The sequence below is a fragment of the Salmo salar genome, chromosome 13 (assembly GCF_965601325.2).
Source record: "Salmo salar chromosome 13, fSalSal1, whole genome shotgun sequence".
In the NCBI taxonomy this organism is placed as follows: domain Eukaryota; kingdom Metazoa; phylum Chordata; class Actinopteri; order Salmoniformes; family Salmonidae; genus Salmo; species Salmo salar.
Window position 1 is genome coordinate 44850832 of NC_138303.1, and position 18990 is coordinate 44869821.

Below are 18990 nucleotides of genomic sequence, written 5' to 3' on the forward strand. Positions count from 1 at the left end.
TAATTATTTCATTCATTTCTGGAATTGCACTCTGTTCCGCCGTGACTCTGCTCAGTTTGGCAGCTGCGCGAGCGGGTGGAAGATGCCGCTGTGCTTCACGGTTTACCGAAACTTATTTTCGGCAGTTTTCTCGATGATCACTCCACGACCCACACGCTGCAGTGCTGTCGTTCAGACACTGGATTGTCATCCCTACTTTTTTATTTATTTCAGCTTTATTTAACCAGGTAGGCAAGTTGAGAACAAGATCTCATTTACAATTGCGACCTGGTCAAGATAAAGCAAAGCAGTTCGACACATACAACAACACAGAGTTACACATGGAGTAAAACAAACATACAGTGAATTACAGTAGAAAAATAAGTCTATATACAATGTGAGCAAATGAGGTGAGTTAAGGGAGGTAAAGGCAAAAAAGGCCATGGTGGCGAAGTAAATACAATATAGCAAGTAAAACACTGGAATGGTAGATTTGTAGTGGAAGAAAGTGCAAAGTAGAAATAGAATTAACGGGTGCAAAGGAGCAAAATAAATAAATACAGTAGGGGAAGAGGTAGTTGTTTGGGCTAAATTATAGATGGGCTATGTACAGGTGCAGTGATCTGTGAGCTGCTCTGACAGCTGGTGCTTAAAGCTAGTGAGGGAGATAAGTGTTTACAGTTTCAGAGATTTTTGTAGTTCGTTCCAGTCATTGGCAGCAGAGAACTGGAAGGAGAGGCGGCCAAATTAGGAATTGGCTTTGGGGGTGACCAGAGAGATATACCTGCTGGAGCGCGTGCTACAGGTGGGTGCTGCTATGGTGACCAGCGAGCTGAGATATGGCGGGGCTTTACCTAGCAGAGACTTGTAGATGACCTGGAGCCAGTGGGTTTGGCGACGAGTATGAAGCGAGGGCCAGCCAACGAGAGCGTACAGGTCGCAGTGGTGGGTAGTATATGGGGCTTTGGTGACAAAACAGATGGCACTGTGATAGACTGCATCCAGTCGGTAGGATGGTCAGTTTTACGAGGGTATGTTTGGCAGCATGAGTGAAGGATGCTTTGTTGCGAAATAGGAAGCCAATTCTAGATTTAACTTTGGATTGGAGATGTTTGATGTGAGTCTGGAAGGAGAGTTTACAGTCTAACCAGACACCTAGGTATTTGTAGTTGTCCACATATTCTAAGTCAGAACTGTCCAGAGTAGTGATGCTGGACGGGCGGGCAGGTGCAGGCAGCGATCGGTTGAAGAGCATGCATTTAGTTTTACTTGTATTTAAGAGCAATTGGAGGCCACGGAAGGAGAGTTGTATGGCATTGAAGCTCGTCTGGAGGTTAGTTAAAACAGTGTCCAAAGAAGGGCCAGAAGTATACAGAATGTTGTCGTCTGCGTAGAGGTGGATCAGAGACTACTTGCCATCGAACGGACTCAAGTTCTGACTGAGCTCAATTGTCACGAAACACAAATACAGCAATGAGTTTCTCTCCATTGGTTGAATAAACTTTGAGAAATAACGAGGAGTGCCCAAAATCGTTTTTGTGCAGGGAAGTGCTTAGTAGTGAGTCTCTCAAAATGAACAAATTAAAACGACAGGTCCTGACCAAACATCCACGGCATTATGGTAAACCTAGGGAGTTCTTTCAGAACAGGGCAGAATGCTTCAGGAAACAGTGCTTCGACAGTGGAAAAGTCAGTCAGCAAGGCATTTTATAAACAGGTGATGATAAGCAGAAATAAGGGAATACTCTCAGTAGGCGATGTGAGTTTCTCTTTCAAACAATCCCCTTGTACACAGCTAATAGCTAGCTAACGTCAGCCAAAGCAAGCTATCTAGCTACTAAAAGTACAGATGAAGATGGGGCGTGGGAACTGTTGCTGTTAAAATACAAGTAATCATTTTTATTCTGAACTGGGATACACTGATTGACGCAAGATGCTTTTTTTTTTAGGCAAACACACTCACACAGTTATGGGTTGCTCATCTATAGCAGGAAGCGGTCTCCTGCCTGGCTGAGAAAGCAGTAAGGGGGGTCTGAGCAGGTGTAACAGGGTTGGTTATGTTTCCACTTGCCTCTAAAGAAAGGTGTATTTAATGTTCAAGCATTCTTATTGGTTGGTTTAATTCCGATGACAATAAGTCATGTTGTTATTGGCCCCGCTTGCAAATAGGGGGAGATCGCGAACGTCAGGTCTCCCCAGAATGAAAATGTGATGCAAAGGTTAGGTCAGGTTCTGAATACTGTTTTCTGTTTTACAATGGGTACAAGTTTGCTGTACATTGCTGATTTATACATGTGTGGGTATATGGTACCTGTTAGTGATTGAGGGGCTTTCTGGGATGTGCTTTGGTATATGATTGCTGTATATACGTGTTAGCTAGCATGCACCGATGTAAGGGTCACATAAGCCCCCTGCTAACACAGTTGTTTTCATGCTACAGATTTTACCATCGACAGCCATCAACATCATTAAGCCCTGCACAACTAACGTGCTGTTTCCTATTGAACAACAGATAGTAAATAATGCTCAACTGGGACCACAGGCTGGGGTGATTTATTTGAACAAAACACAATGCAAGGAGAGTACGATTAACATCTGTTACACTGGCAACCCTGAGGTAGCAAAATTACAATCTGATGCCGGTTCAAGACAACTGGGAACTAGGGAAAAAAGCTCTGAAAGAAAAAAATCGTTTTGAACTGTCATCCAACTCGGAATTCCAACTCAGGCCTCTTTCTAGAGCGCCGACTTTCCGACCTGAAGATCATTGAAGTCATCAAATCAAATCAAATTTATTTTTATATAGCCCTTCGTACATCAGCTGATATTCTCAAAGTGCTGTACAGAAACCCAGCCTAAAACCCCAAACAGCAAGCAAAGCATGTGAAAGAAGCACGGTGGCTAGGAAAAACTCCCTAGGAAAAACTCCCTAGAAAGGCCAAAAACCTAGGAAGAAACCTAGAGAGGAACCAGGCTATGAGGGGTGGCCAGTCCTCTTCTGGCTGTGCAGGGTGGATATTAAAACAGAACATGGTCAAAATGTTAAAATGTTAAAATGTTCATAAATGACCAGCATGGTCAAATAATAATAATCATAGTAGTTGTCGAGGGTGCAACAAGCACGTCCGGTGAACAGGTCAGGGTTCCATAGCCGCAGGCAGAACAGTTGAAACTGGAGCAGCAGCACGGCCAGGTGGACTGGGGACAGCAAGGAGTCATCATACCAGGTAGTCCTGAGGCATGGTCCTAGGGCTCAGGTCCTCCGAGAGAAAGACAGAAAGAGAGAAAGAGAGAATTAGAGAGAGCATATTTAAATACACACAGGACACCGGATAAGACAAGAGAAATACTCCAGATGTAACAGACTGACCCTAGCCCCCCGACACATAAACTACTGCAGCATAAATACTGGAGGCTGAGACAGGAGGGATCAGAAGACACTGTGGCCCCATCCGATGATACCCCCGGACAGGGCCAAACAGGCAGGATATAACCCCACCCACTTTGCCAAAGCACAGCCCCCACACCACTAGAGGGATGTCTCCAACCACCAACTTACCGTCCTAAGACAAGGCCGAGTATAGCCCACAACGATCTCCGCCATGGCACAACCCAAGGGGGGGGGGGGGGGGGGGGGCGCCAACCCAGACAGGAAGACCACGTCAGTGACTCAACCCACTCAAGTGACGCAGCCCTCCCATGGACGGCATGGAAGAACACCAGTAGGCCAGTGACTCAGCCTCTGTAAAAGGGTTAGAGGCAGAGAATCCCAGTGGAAAGAGGGGAACCGGCAAGGCAGAGACAGCAAGGGCGGTTCGTTGCTCCAGCCTTTCCGTTCACCTTCACACTCCTGGGCCAGACTATACTTAATCATAGGACCTACTGAAGAGATAAGTCTTCAGTAAAGACTTAAAGGTTGAGACTGAGTCTGCGTCTCTCACATTGGTAGGCAGACCATTCCATAAAAATGGAGCTCTATAGGAGAAAGCCCTACCTCCAGCCGTTTGCTTAGAAATTCTAGGGACAATTAGGAGGCCTGCGTCTTGTGACCGTAGCGTACGTGTAGGTATGTACGGCAGGACCAAATCGGAAAGATAGGTAGGAGCAAGCCCATGTAATGCTTTGTAGGTTAGCAGTAAAACCTTGAAATCAGCCCTTGCCTTAACAGGAAGCCAGTGTAGGGAGGCTAACACTGGAGTAATATGATCAAATTTTTTGGTTCTAGTCAGGATTCTAGCAGCCGTATTTAGCACTAACTGAAGTTTATTTAGTGCTTTATCCGGGTAGCCGGAAAGTAGAGCATTGCAGTAGTCCAGCCTAGAAGTAACAAAAGCATGGATTAATTTTTCTGCGTCATTTTTGGACAGAAAATTTCTGATTTTTGCAATGTTACGTAGATGGAAAAAAGCTGTCCTTGAAACAGTCTTGATATGTTCTTCAAAAGAGAGATCAGGGTCCAGAGTAACGCCGAGGTCCTTCACAGTTTTATTTGAGACGACTGTACAACCATCCAGATTAATTGTCAGATTCAACAGAAGATCTCTTTGTTTCTTGGGACCTAGAACAAGCATCTCTGTTTTGTCCGAGTTTAAAAGTAGAAAGTTTGCAGCCATCCACTTCTTTATGTCTGAAACACAGGCTTCTAGCGAGGGCAATTTTGGGGCTTCACCATGTTTCATTGAAATGTACAGCTGTGTGTCGTCTGCATAGCAGTGAAATTTAACATTATGTTTTCGAATGACATCCCCAAGAGGTAAAATATATAGTGAAAACAATAGTGGTCCTAAAACGGAACCTTGAGGAACACCGAAATTTACAATTGATTTGTCAGAGGACAAACCATTCACAGAGACAAACTGATATCTTTCCGACAGATAAGATCTAAACCAGGCCAGAACTTGTCCATGTAGACCAATTTGGGTTTCCAATCTCTCCAAAAGAATGTGGTGATCGATGGTATCAAAAGCGGCACTAAGATCTAGGAGCACGAGGACAGATGCAGAGCCTCGGTCTGACGTCATTAAAAGGTCATTTACCACCTTCACAAGTGCAGTCTCAGTGCTATGATGGGGTCTAAAACCAGACTGAAGCGTTTCGTATACATTGTTTGTCTTCAGGAAGGCAGTCAGTTGCTGTGCAACAGCTTTTTCTAAAATTTTGGAGAGGAATGGAAGATTCGATATAGGCCGATAGTTTTTTATAATTTCTGGATCAAGATTCGGCTTTTTCAAGAGAGGCTTTATTACTGCCACTTTTAGTGAGCTTGGTACACATCCGGTGGATAGAGAGCCGTTTATTATGTTCAACATAGGAGGGCCAAGCACAGGAAGCAGCTCTTTCAGTAGTTTAGTTGGAATAGGGTCCAGTATGCAGCTTGAGGGTTTGGAGGCCATGATTATTTTCATCATTGCGTCAAGAGATATAGTACTAAAACACTTTAGTATCTCCCTTGATCCTAGGTCCTGGCAGAGTTGTGCAGACTCAGGACAATGGAGCTTTGGAGGAATACCCAGATTTAAAGAGGAGTCTGTAATTTGCTTTCTAATGATCATGATCTTTTCCTCAAAGAAGTTCATAAATTTATTACTGCTGAAGTGAAAGCCATCCTCCATTTGCGAAGGCTGCTTTTTAGTTAGCTTTGCGACAGTATCAAAAAGAAATTTCGGATTGTTCTTATTTTCCTCAATTAAGTTGGAAAAATAGGATGATCGAGCAGCAGTAAGGGCTCTTCGATACTGCACGGTACTGTCTTTCCAAGCTAGTCGGAAGACTTCCAGTTTGGTGTGGCGCCATTTCCGTTCCAATTTTCTGGAAGCTTGCTTCAGAGCTCGTGTATTTTCTGTATACCAGGGAGCTAGTTTCTTATGACAGATGTTTTTAGTTTTTAGGGGTGCAACTGCATCTAGGGTATTGCGCAAGGTTAAATTGAGTTCCTCGGTTAGGTGGTTAACTGATTTTTGTCCTCTGACGTCCTTGGGTAGGCAGAGGCAGTCTGGAAGGGCATCAAGGAATCTTTGGGTTGTCTGAGAATTTATAGCACGACTTTTAATGCTCCTTGGTTGGGGTCTGAGCAGATTATTTGTTGCAATTGCAAACGTAATAAAATGGTGGTCCGATAGTCCAGGATTATGAGGAAAAACATTTAGATCCACAACATTTATTCCATGGGACAAAACTAGGTCCAGAGTATGACTGTGGCAGTGAGTAGGTCCAGAGACATGTTGGACAAAACCCACTGAGTCGATGATGGCTCCGAAAGCCTTTTGGAGTGGGTCTGTGGACTTTTCCATGTGAATGTTAAAGTCACCAAAAATTAGAATATTATCTGCTATGACTACAAGATCCGATAGGAATTCAGGGAACTCAGTGAGGAACACTGCATATGGCCCAGGAGGCCTATAAACAGTAGCTATAAAAAGTGAGTGAGTAGGCTGCATAGATTTCATGACTAGAAGCTCAAAAGACGAAAACGTCATTGTTGTTTTTTTTTTTGTAAATTGAAATTTGCTATCGTAAATGTTAGCAACACCTCCGCCTTTGCCGGATGCACGGGGGGTATGGTCACTAATGTAACCTGGGGGTGAGGCCTCATTTAACACAGTAAATTCATCAGGCTTAAGCCATGTTTCAGTCAGGCCAATCACATCAAGATTATTATCAGTGATTAGTTCATTGACTATAACTGCCTTGGAAGTGAGGGATCTAACATTAAGTAACCCAATTTTGAGATGTGAGGTATCACAATCTCTTTCAATAATGGCAGGAATGGAGGAGGTCTTTATACTAGTGAGATTGCTAAAGCGAACACCGCCATTTTTAATTTTGCCCAACCTAGATCGAGGCACAGACACGGTCTCAATGGGGGAAGCTGAGCTGACTACACTGACTGTGCTAGTGGCAGACTCCACTAAGCTGGCAGGCTGGCTAACAGCCTGCTGCCTGGCCTGCACCCTATTTCATTGTGGAGCTAGAGGAGTTAGAGCCCTGTCTATGTTCGTAGATAAGATGAGAGCACCCCTCCAGCTAGGATGGAGTCCGTCACTCCTCAACAGGCCAGGCTTGGTCCTGTTTGTGGGTGAGTCCCAGAAAGAGGGCCAATTATCTACAAATTCTATCTTTTGGGAGGGGCAGAAAACAGTTTTCAACCAGCGATTGAGTTGTGAGACTCTGCTGTAGAGCTCATCACTCCCCCTAACTGGGAGGGGGCCAGAGACAATTAATCGATGCCGACACATCTTTCTAGCTGATTTACACGCTGAAGCTATGTTGCGCTTGGTGACCTCTGACTGTTTCATCCTAACATCGTTGGTGCCGACGTGGATAACAATATCTCTATACTCTCTACACTCGCCAGTTTTAGCTTTAGCCAGCACCGTCTTTAGATTAGCCTTAACGTCGGTAGCCCTGCCCCCTGGTAAACAGTGTATGATCGCTGGATGATTAGTTTTAAGTCTAATACTGCGGGTAATGGAGTCGCCAATGACTAGGGTTTTCAATTTGTCAGAGCTAATGGTGGGAGCCGTCGGCGTCTCAGACCCCACAACGGGAGGAGTAGAGACCAGAGAAGTCTCGGCCTCCGACTCCGACTCGCTTAATGGGGAGAACCGGTTGAAAGTTTCTGTCGGCTGAATAAGCGACACCGGTTGAGCATTCCTACAGCGTTTCCCTCCAGAAGCCATGAGAAAGATGTCCGGCTGCGGGGACCGTGCGAGGGGGTTTATACTAACGTTACTATCTGTACTTACTGGTGGCACAGACGCTGTTTCATCCTTTCCTACACTGAAATTACCCTTGCCTAACGATCGCGTCTGAAGCTGGGCTTGCAGCACAGCTATCCTTGCCGTAAGGCGATCGTTCTCCTGTATATTATAAATACAACGACTGCAATTAGAAGGCATCATGTTAATGTTACTTAGCTTCGGCTGTTTGAAGTCCTGACGAACCATGTCCAGATAAAACCTCCGGGGATGAATGAAAAAAGTTGAGTGAGGAAAAAAGTTGAGTGAGGGAAAAAGTAAAAATATACGGTAATGAAAAAGTAAAAAACCGTCAGGTATCAAAGTAAGATCGGCAACAAAAACGCACAGCAGCGTAAACAAGTCTGCAAGTTGTGACCGGAAACAGGAAGTGTATCTTTGTCATGATGTTACCTAATATTTTTCTGAGTTCACAGTTGTCTTGAAAGCGCCATAAATCAGTCGAGTTAACTATCCCTTGCTATTACATATTGTAATGAAACAGGCAGGGAGCAGGTCTCGAACCCTCAACCTTCTAGCCCGAAGTCCAGCGCGCTATCGCCTGTGCCCCAAAAGCATGCTTGAGTGGCAGTGTCGATATTTGCGCTTATAAAGCCAGGGTCCTTACACTACTCCCTCCTTTCAAAGAGCGCGTCCTCGCGCTAGCTTGTGACTCAACGTCTTATAGGAACGCGTTCACTGGCCAAGCACACGCGCGTTCGTGGATGCAAGGTCCGATCACTTCTGACACAAATGCAATGAAACAAGCAGGGAGCAGGTCTCGAACCCTTAACCTTCTAGCCCGAAGTCCAGCGCGCTATTGACTGCATGTTCGAGCGGCAGAGTCGATTTCCGCGCTTATACACCCAGGGTTGTTACAATATTTTGTCTGACAGACGCTTACATGGTCTGACAGACGCTTACATGACAACCAGAACATTGTATGATGTCAACATACATGGCGCCACACAAATAGCTTAGCATTAGCTTATCATAATCAGTTCAACATTCAAAAAAACATTTTACACACGTGTGCATTGTATCCATTACAATCTATGCAAAAATCTGAATGCATGATTTGTCACCAGTACTTGAAAACGTGAATAAAACAGTAAATACACTGCTCAAAAAAATAAAGGGAACACTTAAACAACACAATGTAACTCCAAGTCAATCACACTTCTGTGAAATCAAACTGTCCACTTAGGAAGCAACATGGATTGACAATAAATTTCACATGCTGTTGTGCAAATGGAATAGACAACAGGTGGAAATTATAGGCAATTAGCAAGACACCCCCAATAAAGGAGTGGTTCTGCAGGTGGGGACCACAGACCACTTCTCAGTTCCTATGCTTCCTGGCTGATGTTTTGGTCACTTTTGAATGCTGGCGGTGCTTTCATTCTAGTGGTAGCATGAGACGGAGTCTACAACCCACACAAGTGGCTCAGGTAGTGCAGCTCATCCAGGATGGCACATCAATGCGAGCTGTGGCAAGAAGGTTTGCTGTGTCTGTCAGCGTAGTGTCCAGAGCATGGAGGCGCTACCAGGAGACAGGCCAGTACATCAGGAGACGTGGAGGAGGCCGTAGGAGGGCAACAACCCAGCAGCAGGACCGCTACCTCCGCCTTTGTGCTAGAAGGAGCAGGAGAAGCACTGCCAGAGCCCTGCAAAATGACCTCCAGCAGGCCACAAATGTGCATGTGTCTGCTCAAACGGTCAGAAACAGACTCCATGAGGGTGGTATGAGGGCCCGACGTCCACAGGTGGGGGTTGTGCTTACAGCCCAACACCGTGCAGGACGTTTGTCATTTGCCAGAGAACACCAAGATTGGCAAATTCGCCACTGGCGCCCTGTGCTCTTCACAGATGAAAGCAGGTTCACACTGAGCACGTGACAGAGTCTGGAGACGCCGTGGAGAACGTTCTGCTGCCTGCAACATCCTCCAGCATGACCGGTTTGGCGTTGGGTCAGTCATGGTGTGGGGTGGCATTTCTTTGGGGGGCCGCACAGACCTCCATGTGCTCGCCAGAGGTAGCCTGACTGCCATTAGGCACCGAGATGAGATCCTCAGACCCCTTGTGAGACCATATGCTGGTGCGGTTGGCCCTGGGTTCCTCCTAATGCAAGACAATGCTAGACCTCATGTGGCTGGAGTGTGTCAGCAGTTCCTGCAAGAGGAAGGCATTGATGCTATGGACTGGCCCGCCCGTTCCCCAGACCTGAATCCAATTGAGAACATCTGGGACATCATGTCTCGCTCCATCCACCAACGCCACGTTGCACCACAGACTGTCCAGGAGTTGGCGGATGCTTTAGTCCAGGTCTGGGAGGAGATCCCTCAGGAGACCATCCGCCACCTCATCAGGAGCATGCCCAGGCATTGTAGGGAGGTTATACAGGCACGTGGAGGCCACACACACTACTGAGCCTCATTTTGACTTGTTTTAAGGACATTACATCAAAGTTGGATCAGCCTGTAGTGTGGTTTTCCACTTAAATTTTGAGTGTGACTCCAAATCCAGACCTCCATGCGTTGATAAATTGGATTTCCATTGATTGTTGTTGTGTGATTTTGTTGTCAGCACATTCAACTATGTAAAGAAAAAAGTCTTTAATAAGATTACTTCTTTCATTCAGATCTAGGATGTGTTGTTTAAGTGTTCCCTTTATTTTTTTGAGCAGTATACATTATAAACCATACATACGGTGTGCTACAGCAGAAAGGGCAGCACGATATACAGGAAATATCCACATATTTTGATAGGAATGCACACATTGTCAAAGTCCAATTTGTATGGAAAACAACCATGAAGGCAATGCGGGTGTGTCGTGAAAATGTTTGTGCAAGGCCTGTTCTGACTAGAGATGTGCAATGTCCTCATACTTGATCTGGGGAAACACGAAGGAAAGTGCTTGGGCTCTCGTTGATGAGAGAAGTTTGTCCTGATCAGTAAAGCCTCATAAATAAATTGTCTGCAACCAGTAAAGCCTCATACATAAATTGTCCGCAACAGTGAAATGGGCTACTTCTTATGTGAATTAACGAGGAGACGGAACAGGCCTCAATTCAAACTGTTAGAAAATACAACTTCTTAGAAAATAATTTGAAATTGACAAGTTGAAACATAGCCTATAGATAATTAGCAGGCAGCGCACCTTGGTTTGAGGTCTGCGCGGGTAACTGTCCTGTTGCTGAACAAATCACATTTTGGAACAGTGAGAGAATTCTGACATCAAGCTCATGAAAGAAAACTCACGCAGGGGTGAAGGTTACATGCTGACCGCTGACCAGACCGCACGCATGTTGATTTTGTCCACCCACACCAGATGCAATCAGGACATGCAGGTTGAAACATCAAAATGAACTCTGAACCAACTATATTAATTTGGGACAGGTCAAACAGCATTAAACATTTATGGCAATTTCGCTAGCTTGCTGTTGCTAGCTAATTTGTCCTGGGATATAAACATTGGGTTGTTATTTTACCTGAAATGCGCAAGGTCCTCTACTCTGACAATGAATCCACAGATAAAAGGGTAAACCGAGTTTGTTTCTAGTAATCTCTCCTCCTTCAGGCTTCTTCTTCTTTGGACTTTATATGGAGCTTGGCAACCAATTTTAAGGTGCACTACCAACTGGACTGGAGTATGGACCTCAGTTCATCTTTCAATCACCCACGTGGGTATATGCTCCTGAAAACCAACGAGGAGATGGCACATTGGTGTATGCTCCTAAAAACCAATGAGGAGATGAGAGAGGCGGGACTTGCAGCAGGTCAAGCTCGTTGACGGGAGCGAGCACTGTGGGCGCAATGATTGAATAACATGTATGTGTACACTTATTGTGCAACGCTTGTGATGCAAGCGGTGTGGTCAGCATGTTTTAACCTCATAGTCATTGCATCACTTCAAATCCAAAGTACTGTAGTACAGAGCTAAAACAACAAATGGTCAATGTCCAAATACCTTTAACATGTATTCACTCAGGGATGTGAATACTCCCATCCTTGAAGACATCACTGGTAGATGGATAGTAAAACAAGATTCTACGCAAGGCTACCAACCTGTCAGATCAGTGATTGTTTCTTTATAGCCTATATAACCTATCATCATTGATCTAATAGGCCTATATTTACATTGCCTTCAGAAAGTATTCATACCCTTTGACTTATTTCACATTATGTTCTGTTACAGCCTGAATTCAAAATGGATTAAATAGATTTTTTACACACAATACATATTGACAAACATGAAAATGAAAAGCTTTAATATCTTGAGTCAATAAGTATTCAACCTCTTTATGACAAGCGTAAATAAGTTCAGCTCCCCCGTGTATATAATTGACTTTATTCTAAACAGACTTTATTCTCAATTTTGGTTGTTTATTCTCTAAATATTGCCACTTTAATAAGTACTATACATGAAAAACAAATAATCCAAGTACCACAACTATTTATTCTATTAACTTTGCCCTAATACTCTTCCAGACATACTGTATCTGTATTGTAAATAATAAGAATGTGAAGAAACAAGAAATAAACTACCACAAAACAGTAGACTCAGTACTGTGTGACAAAAAAAAGGCACATTCACTCATCTGCCATAGCGACAATAACATTTAGGCATAAGAAATGTACAGGTAACTGCCAGAATAAAGGAAACAACATAAACTGTCTTAATAGGGCAAAAAAAGAGGAGGAAGGGAAGCACTGATAAGGTACACAATAGTAGGTTTTGGTAGACAGAAGGTGCTCTTTGGTAAAAGGGGTAAATTGGTCATCAAAAAAAGGAGGGCCAAGGCACTCTTCATATAATTCATTAAAATGCATATATTTGTATGTGACGTTTAATGGAAACAAAGTTTAAAAAATCTGACGCATTTCGGCTGCATGGGCTGCTGACACCACCGCAAGACGTCAGAACAGGCCTTGGCATAGATTCTACAAGTGTCTTGAAAATGCTGTCTCAGGCGCCACTCCAGAATCTCCCATAAATTGGGTTGAGATCTGGTGGCTGAGACCCCCCCCTTTAAATCCCCTATGCTCCTTTGAGATCCCTCTTTAAAAGTCACGGCGCTCTCTGCTTCGAGCAAAGTTAGCCAAAGTAATAGGCAACTGGACATTTTTAAGCATGCTGGGATGTTAATTGTTTAATTAACTCAGGAACCACACCTGTGTGGAAGTACCTGCTTTCAATATACTTTGTATCCCTTTACTCAAGTGTTTCCTTTAGTTTGGCAGTTACCTCTATAACCGCAATTGTTATCAACATGACACAAAATACATTCTGAAACTGGCAACACAGTGCAATGGAAAAGGTATGTTCCCTCATCTGCCAGCTCGATCCCAGTATGAAGAGACTAAATTATTTTCTACTTTAATTGGTGAAACTAAATCCCCAAGCGGCCACCACACCGTAGCCGATGCCTTGACTTAGTCTAAATCATATGTGGTCCAGTACCCTGTGTGTGTGTTTGTGTGTGGCCAGTACCCCAGTACTAAATTGTGGCTGGCCCAGGAGGATACCAGAACACGGTTGGTGGGTGACTGTAACTAATCTAAAACCCAGGCTTAGTGTGGGGATCAAATCACTGCATGATTGAGTGCCTAATTTCATTCACCATGCATGACAGAGCAAGCTTAGAGCACACAGGCAGACATGTGGACACACACAGGGCCGACTCCAACAAGCCAGCAGAGGATAATGGGCTGTATGGGGGGGGGGGGGGGGTTGGGATTCCCTAGAAGCGTACAGAGTACTATGGTAAATTTGCCACGCTAGGCCAGGTAACGGGAGAGAGAGGAAGAAGAGAAATGTGACAACACAACAGTGCCTTGGTGTAGGAAGAGGATGGGGAGGATGGGAGAGGGAGGTGGGGTGAGAGGAATGCCAGGAATTAGCCCAATTCCAATGTTCCCCCTTCTCCCCAAAGTGTGCACTCATACACTCAAGGATTTAGGGGCGAGTGCATTCATTGGATTGGTAAAGACTGAGTATCTGCAATATGTCTCACACCAGTCCAACGCTTTCAATTCCTTGAAGGGGAGTGCTTGAGTGAACAAGTGCACACTTCAGAAAGATGGGGGTGGATGGTGTAATTAGGCTACTCAAGAGATAACTGCTTCAATTTAGCAGGCGGACCATCCGTCCCTATCCTGGCTTGATGTAGTTATTCCTGGCAGACTTGCCACCTGTAGCTAGGTTCACCTCCAGGTCCAGATGGCTAGCGTCTCATTCTGTCGGTCTAGTCTCACACGCCAGACACTTATGGGCTATGTGTTATTTGCCTGTGGACCAGGTTACATTCTGTCGGACCATCAGACCACATGACCAGTCTCTCTCCTCTTCAGTTGTCCTTCTGACCAAGGGCTGACGAGGAAGACGTCACAATCTCATCACTGAGTCGATGGGAAAATCATTAGGAACCAGCTCAAAACCACACTGGAGATTGCATTTGTGGTTGTCCCTGTCAACTCCAAAGGACCGCATGATGAATCCTAGAGTGATGCTGCCAATCAATACCTTTATGGGTGAATGAATTAGAACGATATAACAAAATGCCCCAATCAAAATTCCACTCACTGTCACCCGGTCTGTCAAAGTGAATGGGCTAGACTCTTGGTCCTGTCAGTTCTCTCAGCAGTGAGTGTGGCGCTGAGATGAGGCCCAGACTGCAGATCAGTAGTACTACAGGCATATAGTCACTGTCTGTGTGACATGACCAAGGGTAAAGACAACACAGCTGTGGCTGGAGGACTCTGTCATATCTAGTTGCACCAGCCCGTCTGAACAGGACAGAGCTAGCCTGGTCCCAGACCAGTTTGTGCTTTCTGGGCATCGTCACGGTGTGACAATGCCCAAAGGAGTTGGGAAGACGGCACAAACAGATCTGGAACCAGGCCAGGAAAGGGCTGATGTGAGATGGTGACAGCTCCGGATGAAGTCAGCCCACTGCTGTTCTTCCGCTGCCTGGTCTGTGCTGCTCCACTCTTTCCTTTCCACAGCCAACCTTCCTGCTCCACTAACACACAGCAAAGGCCAGACAGGACTGAGGAGCATGATAAAGATACAACACAAAATATGTTTTTCCTCTTATGCCAAAGAACCAGTTACAAAATGTGTAGATTGCGATTTTCTCTGCTTGTGGAGTGTTGACTTCCGTGGCCTTGTGAGGATGGATCCAACTGGTCCCACACTTCGACACATTCATGATCTTTGGAAAGGTTCACCATCACTGGTTCAATTTGATCTGCCAGGGAAATCTCAAAACACAACTCAAAGGATGGCCAATCTTCAGATAGAGATACTCCACATAATGAAACAATCGTCTCCAATGACACACTAATAGAAGAGTAACTACCTTTAAAATGATGGTATCATTTGTTTTAGATGAAGGCTGAGATTGTTTTACCAATTCTTATATGTAACCTAAGTTAAAAGAGACAAATGGGACTCAATTTTATGCATTTATTCATGTAGTTATTTCACTGATTCAAAGGCTCAAGGCTGGGTCAGCGATTTAATAGCCAAAAATACTCTAGATTTTGTGGTTAATTTCTTTATCATCTGCTTTCTTCACTTGTTCTCTTCATTTCTTTTTTTGGGACCATCCTTCCATAAAAATGCCACAACTTTGAAAAGTGCATTTCTTCAAAACTTCTTTTTCCCCCTCCTCCTTTCCCCATAAAAACATTCCCCCCATCTTCAAGGCTTATGAGGTCACAAATTCGCAAACAAGAAACAACCAACATTTTCCCCCAAAGGTTTTATAACCATCCTGTTCAGACACACAAACAACCTTCTCCTTTTTACACAGCCAGAGAAGAACAAAAAAGATTAAACATAAACTCCCAAACCTTTTGTACAGAGAAATCAAACTAAACAGAGAAAATGTATTTTATATTAGTCCATGTTTTTATCCTCTGAATTCACTCCCTCTCAGGTTTCTGCCATTTTAATGTGGGAGGGGAGGGAGATTCACACATACCAGGTACAGGTCTGTGTCTATTGACATGAGGCTCTGTGTGTAGTAGGTAATATCAGTCAGTCCATCATACCACGCTTCTGGTCGGTCTGTTTTTTTTTTATATGGATTAGGAACCAGTTGTATGTCTAGAGGCCATTTTTCCAACAAGTCACCCAGTAATGTCAATGATGGTGCGTCTGTGTGTCATCAGTTTCAATCTTTCAGAGTAGGCAAGATAAATCGTGTGTATATGTTAAGAGTCTCAGTGTGGGTAGGTCTAAGCCAGTCCGAATCCCTCTGAGCATTCCTGAATGGCCAGCAGCAGCATGTGTCTCAATTTCTCGTAGCTCTCGTAGGCTGGGAGGTCCAGCTGGTTAAAGCTATATAGGAGAGAAGGAGAGGTTAGGAAGGAATCAACGTCAACCAACAATAGATTGGATATTTTCATTCAATACATGGGGTGAATCTCCAGTGTCTCACCTCAAAACATCAGGCGGAAGATAACGTAAGAGCACTTCCTTACTTCCCATTTTGAGGAGGACATGAAGCCTAGACTAAGGACTTTTTGATATTGTGTGTGCACTTGTGTTATTTACCAGGTGTGAGCTGTGTGGGTGTACATTTCTTTACCAGGCGTGAGCTGTGTGGGTGTACATTTCTTTACCAGGCGTGAGCTGTGTGGGTGTACATTTCTTTACCAGGTGTGAGCTGTGTGGGTGTACATTTCTTTACCAGGCGTGAGCTGTGTGGGTGTACATTTCATTACCAGGTATGAGCTGTGTGGGTGTACATTTCTTTACCAGGCGTGAGCTGTGTGGGTGTACATTTCTTTACCAGGCGTGAGCTGTGTGGGTGTACATTTCTTTACCAGGTGTGAGCTGTGTGGGTGTACATTTCTTTACCAGGCGTGAGCTGTGTGGGTGTACATTTCATTACCAGGTATGAGCTGTGTGGGTGTACATTTCTTTACCAGGCGTGAGCTGTGTGGGTGTACATTTCTTTACCAGGTGTGAGCTGTGTGGGTGTACATTTCATTACCAGGTATGAGCTGTGTGGGTGTACATTTCATTACCAGGTGTGAGCTGTGTGGGTGTACATTTCTTTACCAGGTGTGAGCTGTGTGGGTGTACATTTCATTACCAGGTATGAGCTGTGTGGGTGTACATTTCTTTACCAGGTGTGAGCTGTGTGGGTGTACATTTCATTACCAGGTGTGAGCTGTGTGGGTGTACATTTCTTTACCAGGTGTGAGCTGTGTGGGTGTACATTTCATTACCAGGTGTGAGCTGTGTGGGTGTACATTTCTTTACCAGGCGTGAGCTGTGTGGGTGTACATTTCATTACCAGGCGTGAGCTGTGTGGGTGTACATTTCATTACCAGGCGTGAGCTGTGTGGGTGTACATTTCATTACCAGGTGTGAGCTGTGTGGGTGTACATTTCATTACCAGGTGTGAGCTGTGTGGGTGTACATTTCATTACCAGGTATGAGCTGTGTGGGTGTACATTTCATTACCAGGTATGAGCTGTGTGGGTGTACATTTCATTACCAGGTATGAGCTGTGTGGGTGTACATTTCATTACCAGGTATGAGCTGTGTGGGTGTACATTTCATTACCAGGTATGAGCTGTGTGGGTGTACATTTCATTACCAGGTATGAGCTGTGTGGGTGTACATTTCATTACCAGGTATGAGCTGTGTGGGTGTACATTTCATTACCAGGTATGAGCTGTGTGGGTGTACATTTCATTACCAGGTATGAGCTGTGTGGGTGTACATTTCATTACCAGGTATGAGCTGACGGTAGGCGGTCGGTGGAGCGGTCGTCGCGGTGGATCTGGAACTTCTGTATTCCGTTCATGCCCTCCAGCGCTGCGAAGCCCTGCAGAGGAACCTTGGACGTGCCCGTCACGAACTGCAGGAACTTGGCTCTGTCCGCCTGGTCGAAGGAACGCAGGGCCCGCCAGAACCACTGGATCTGAGGTGAGAAACAGTCAGGGTCACACCTACACTACACAGACCAGTAGCACATAATCAATATTAATGCATAGTGTATAATACAACCAATAGACCCATCTGGTATGTGTGACATCATTGGTGCTGGGTTGTACTCACCAGGCACTAAACTACAGAAAACAGACTGCAAAAGGGAGGGACTACCTGGAACTTGTCCAATAAGATTGCGACCCGTGTCTGTATGCACTTGTATGGAGCTGGACTGGTACTCTGTGTGTGAGAGAGTGTCTGTCTCTACCTGTATGGAGCTGGACTGGTACTTGTGGTACTCGGTGTGTGAGAGAGTGTCTGTCTCTACCTGTATGGAGCTGGACTGGTACTTGTGGTACTCGGTGTGTGAGAGAGTGTCTCTACCTGTATGGAGCTGGACTGGTACTTGTGGTACTCGGTGTGTGAGAGAGAGTGTCTCTACCTGTATGGAGCTGGACTGGTACTCGGTGTGTGAGAGAGTGTCTCTACCTGTATGGAGCTGGACTGGTACTTGTGGTACTCGGTGTGTGAGAGAGAGTGTCTCTACCTGTATGGAGCTGGACTGGTACTCGGTGTGTGAGAGAGTGTCTCTACCTGTATGGAGCTGGACTGGTACTTGTGGTACTCGGTGTGTGAGAGAGAGTGTCTCTACCTGTATGGAGCTGGACTGGTACTTGTGGTACTCGGTGTTGGCCTTGAGGTCGTCTATATCTATAGTGGGCAGGCCAGATATGAGCAGCTCCAGCTCCTGCTCTGTGAAGATGGAGATCAGCCTCTTGGGGATGATCTCGTAGAAACCCTCCAGATAGGCTGACAGCTGCTTACGGATCGCACCTACAGGAGGAAGAGGAAGAGAGGGAGTGACTGTGTAGACTAACACAACTACCATTTCACACAGGTAGTACTTCACTACAAGACTTTCAGCTGTGCAACATTTGACAACGTATGCGCCTATTTTATAAGGCTAACTAATAAATGTATACCATGTATAAAATATGTATATTACTAATTTGGGTGCTTGACTGGATGTTCACAAATGTACTTTTAAATGCTGGGTATCTGTAAAGCACTTTGTGACGACTGCTGATGTAAAAAAAGGGCTTTCTAAAGTACATTAGATTGATAAATGTGTCAGGTGTCTATGTGTTGGTGTTGTCTCGGTTCTCACCAGTCATCTTCATCTGACAGACTAGGTGGACATACTCCTTCTTGTTCTCCTCGGTGACAATGATGTTGCCTCCGTTAGGCTTCAGGTCCCGCACCTCACACACACCAAACTCCTGGACCTGGAGGGAGAGAGGGGGGGGAGGAAGAGAGGAG

At 45.0% G+C, this 18990-nt stretch overlaps 1 protein-coding gene across 23 annotated transcripts in view; it reads right to left on the minus strand.

Moving 5' to 3' along the window:
- Positions 1-2516: 2516 nt before the first annotated feature.
- huwe1 (HECT, UBA and WWE domain containing E3 ubiquitin protein ligase 1) overlaps positions 2517-18990 on the minus strand; it is a 92309-nt gene continuing 75835 nt past the window's right edge. For 22 of the 23 annotated variants that reach the window (XM_082960136.1, XM_082960133.1, XM_082960134.1 and 19 more), the window contains 4 exons: positions 18839-18956; positions 18323-18504; positions 17472-17662; positions 15173-16065 (listed from right to left, as the gene is read on the minus strand). In XM_082960136.1, coding sequence (XP_082816262.1) covers positions 15963-16065; positions 17472-17662; positions 18323-18504; positions 18839-18956 — 594 coding nt within the window. In that variant the 3' untranslated portion in view covers positions 15173-15962. Of the gene's footprint in view, positions 3240-11206; positions 16066-17471; positions 17663-18322; positions 18505-18838; positions 18957-18990 lie in introns of those variants that run through there. The other variant, XR_014380093.1, reaches the window with a different exon arrangement.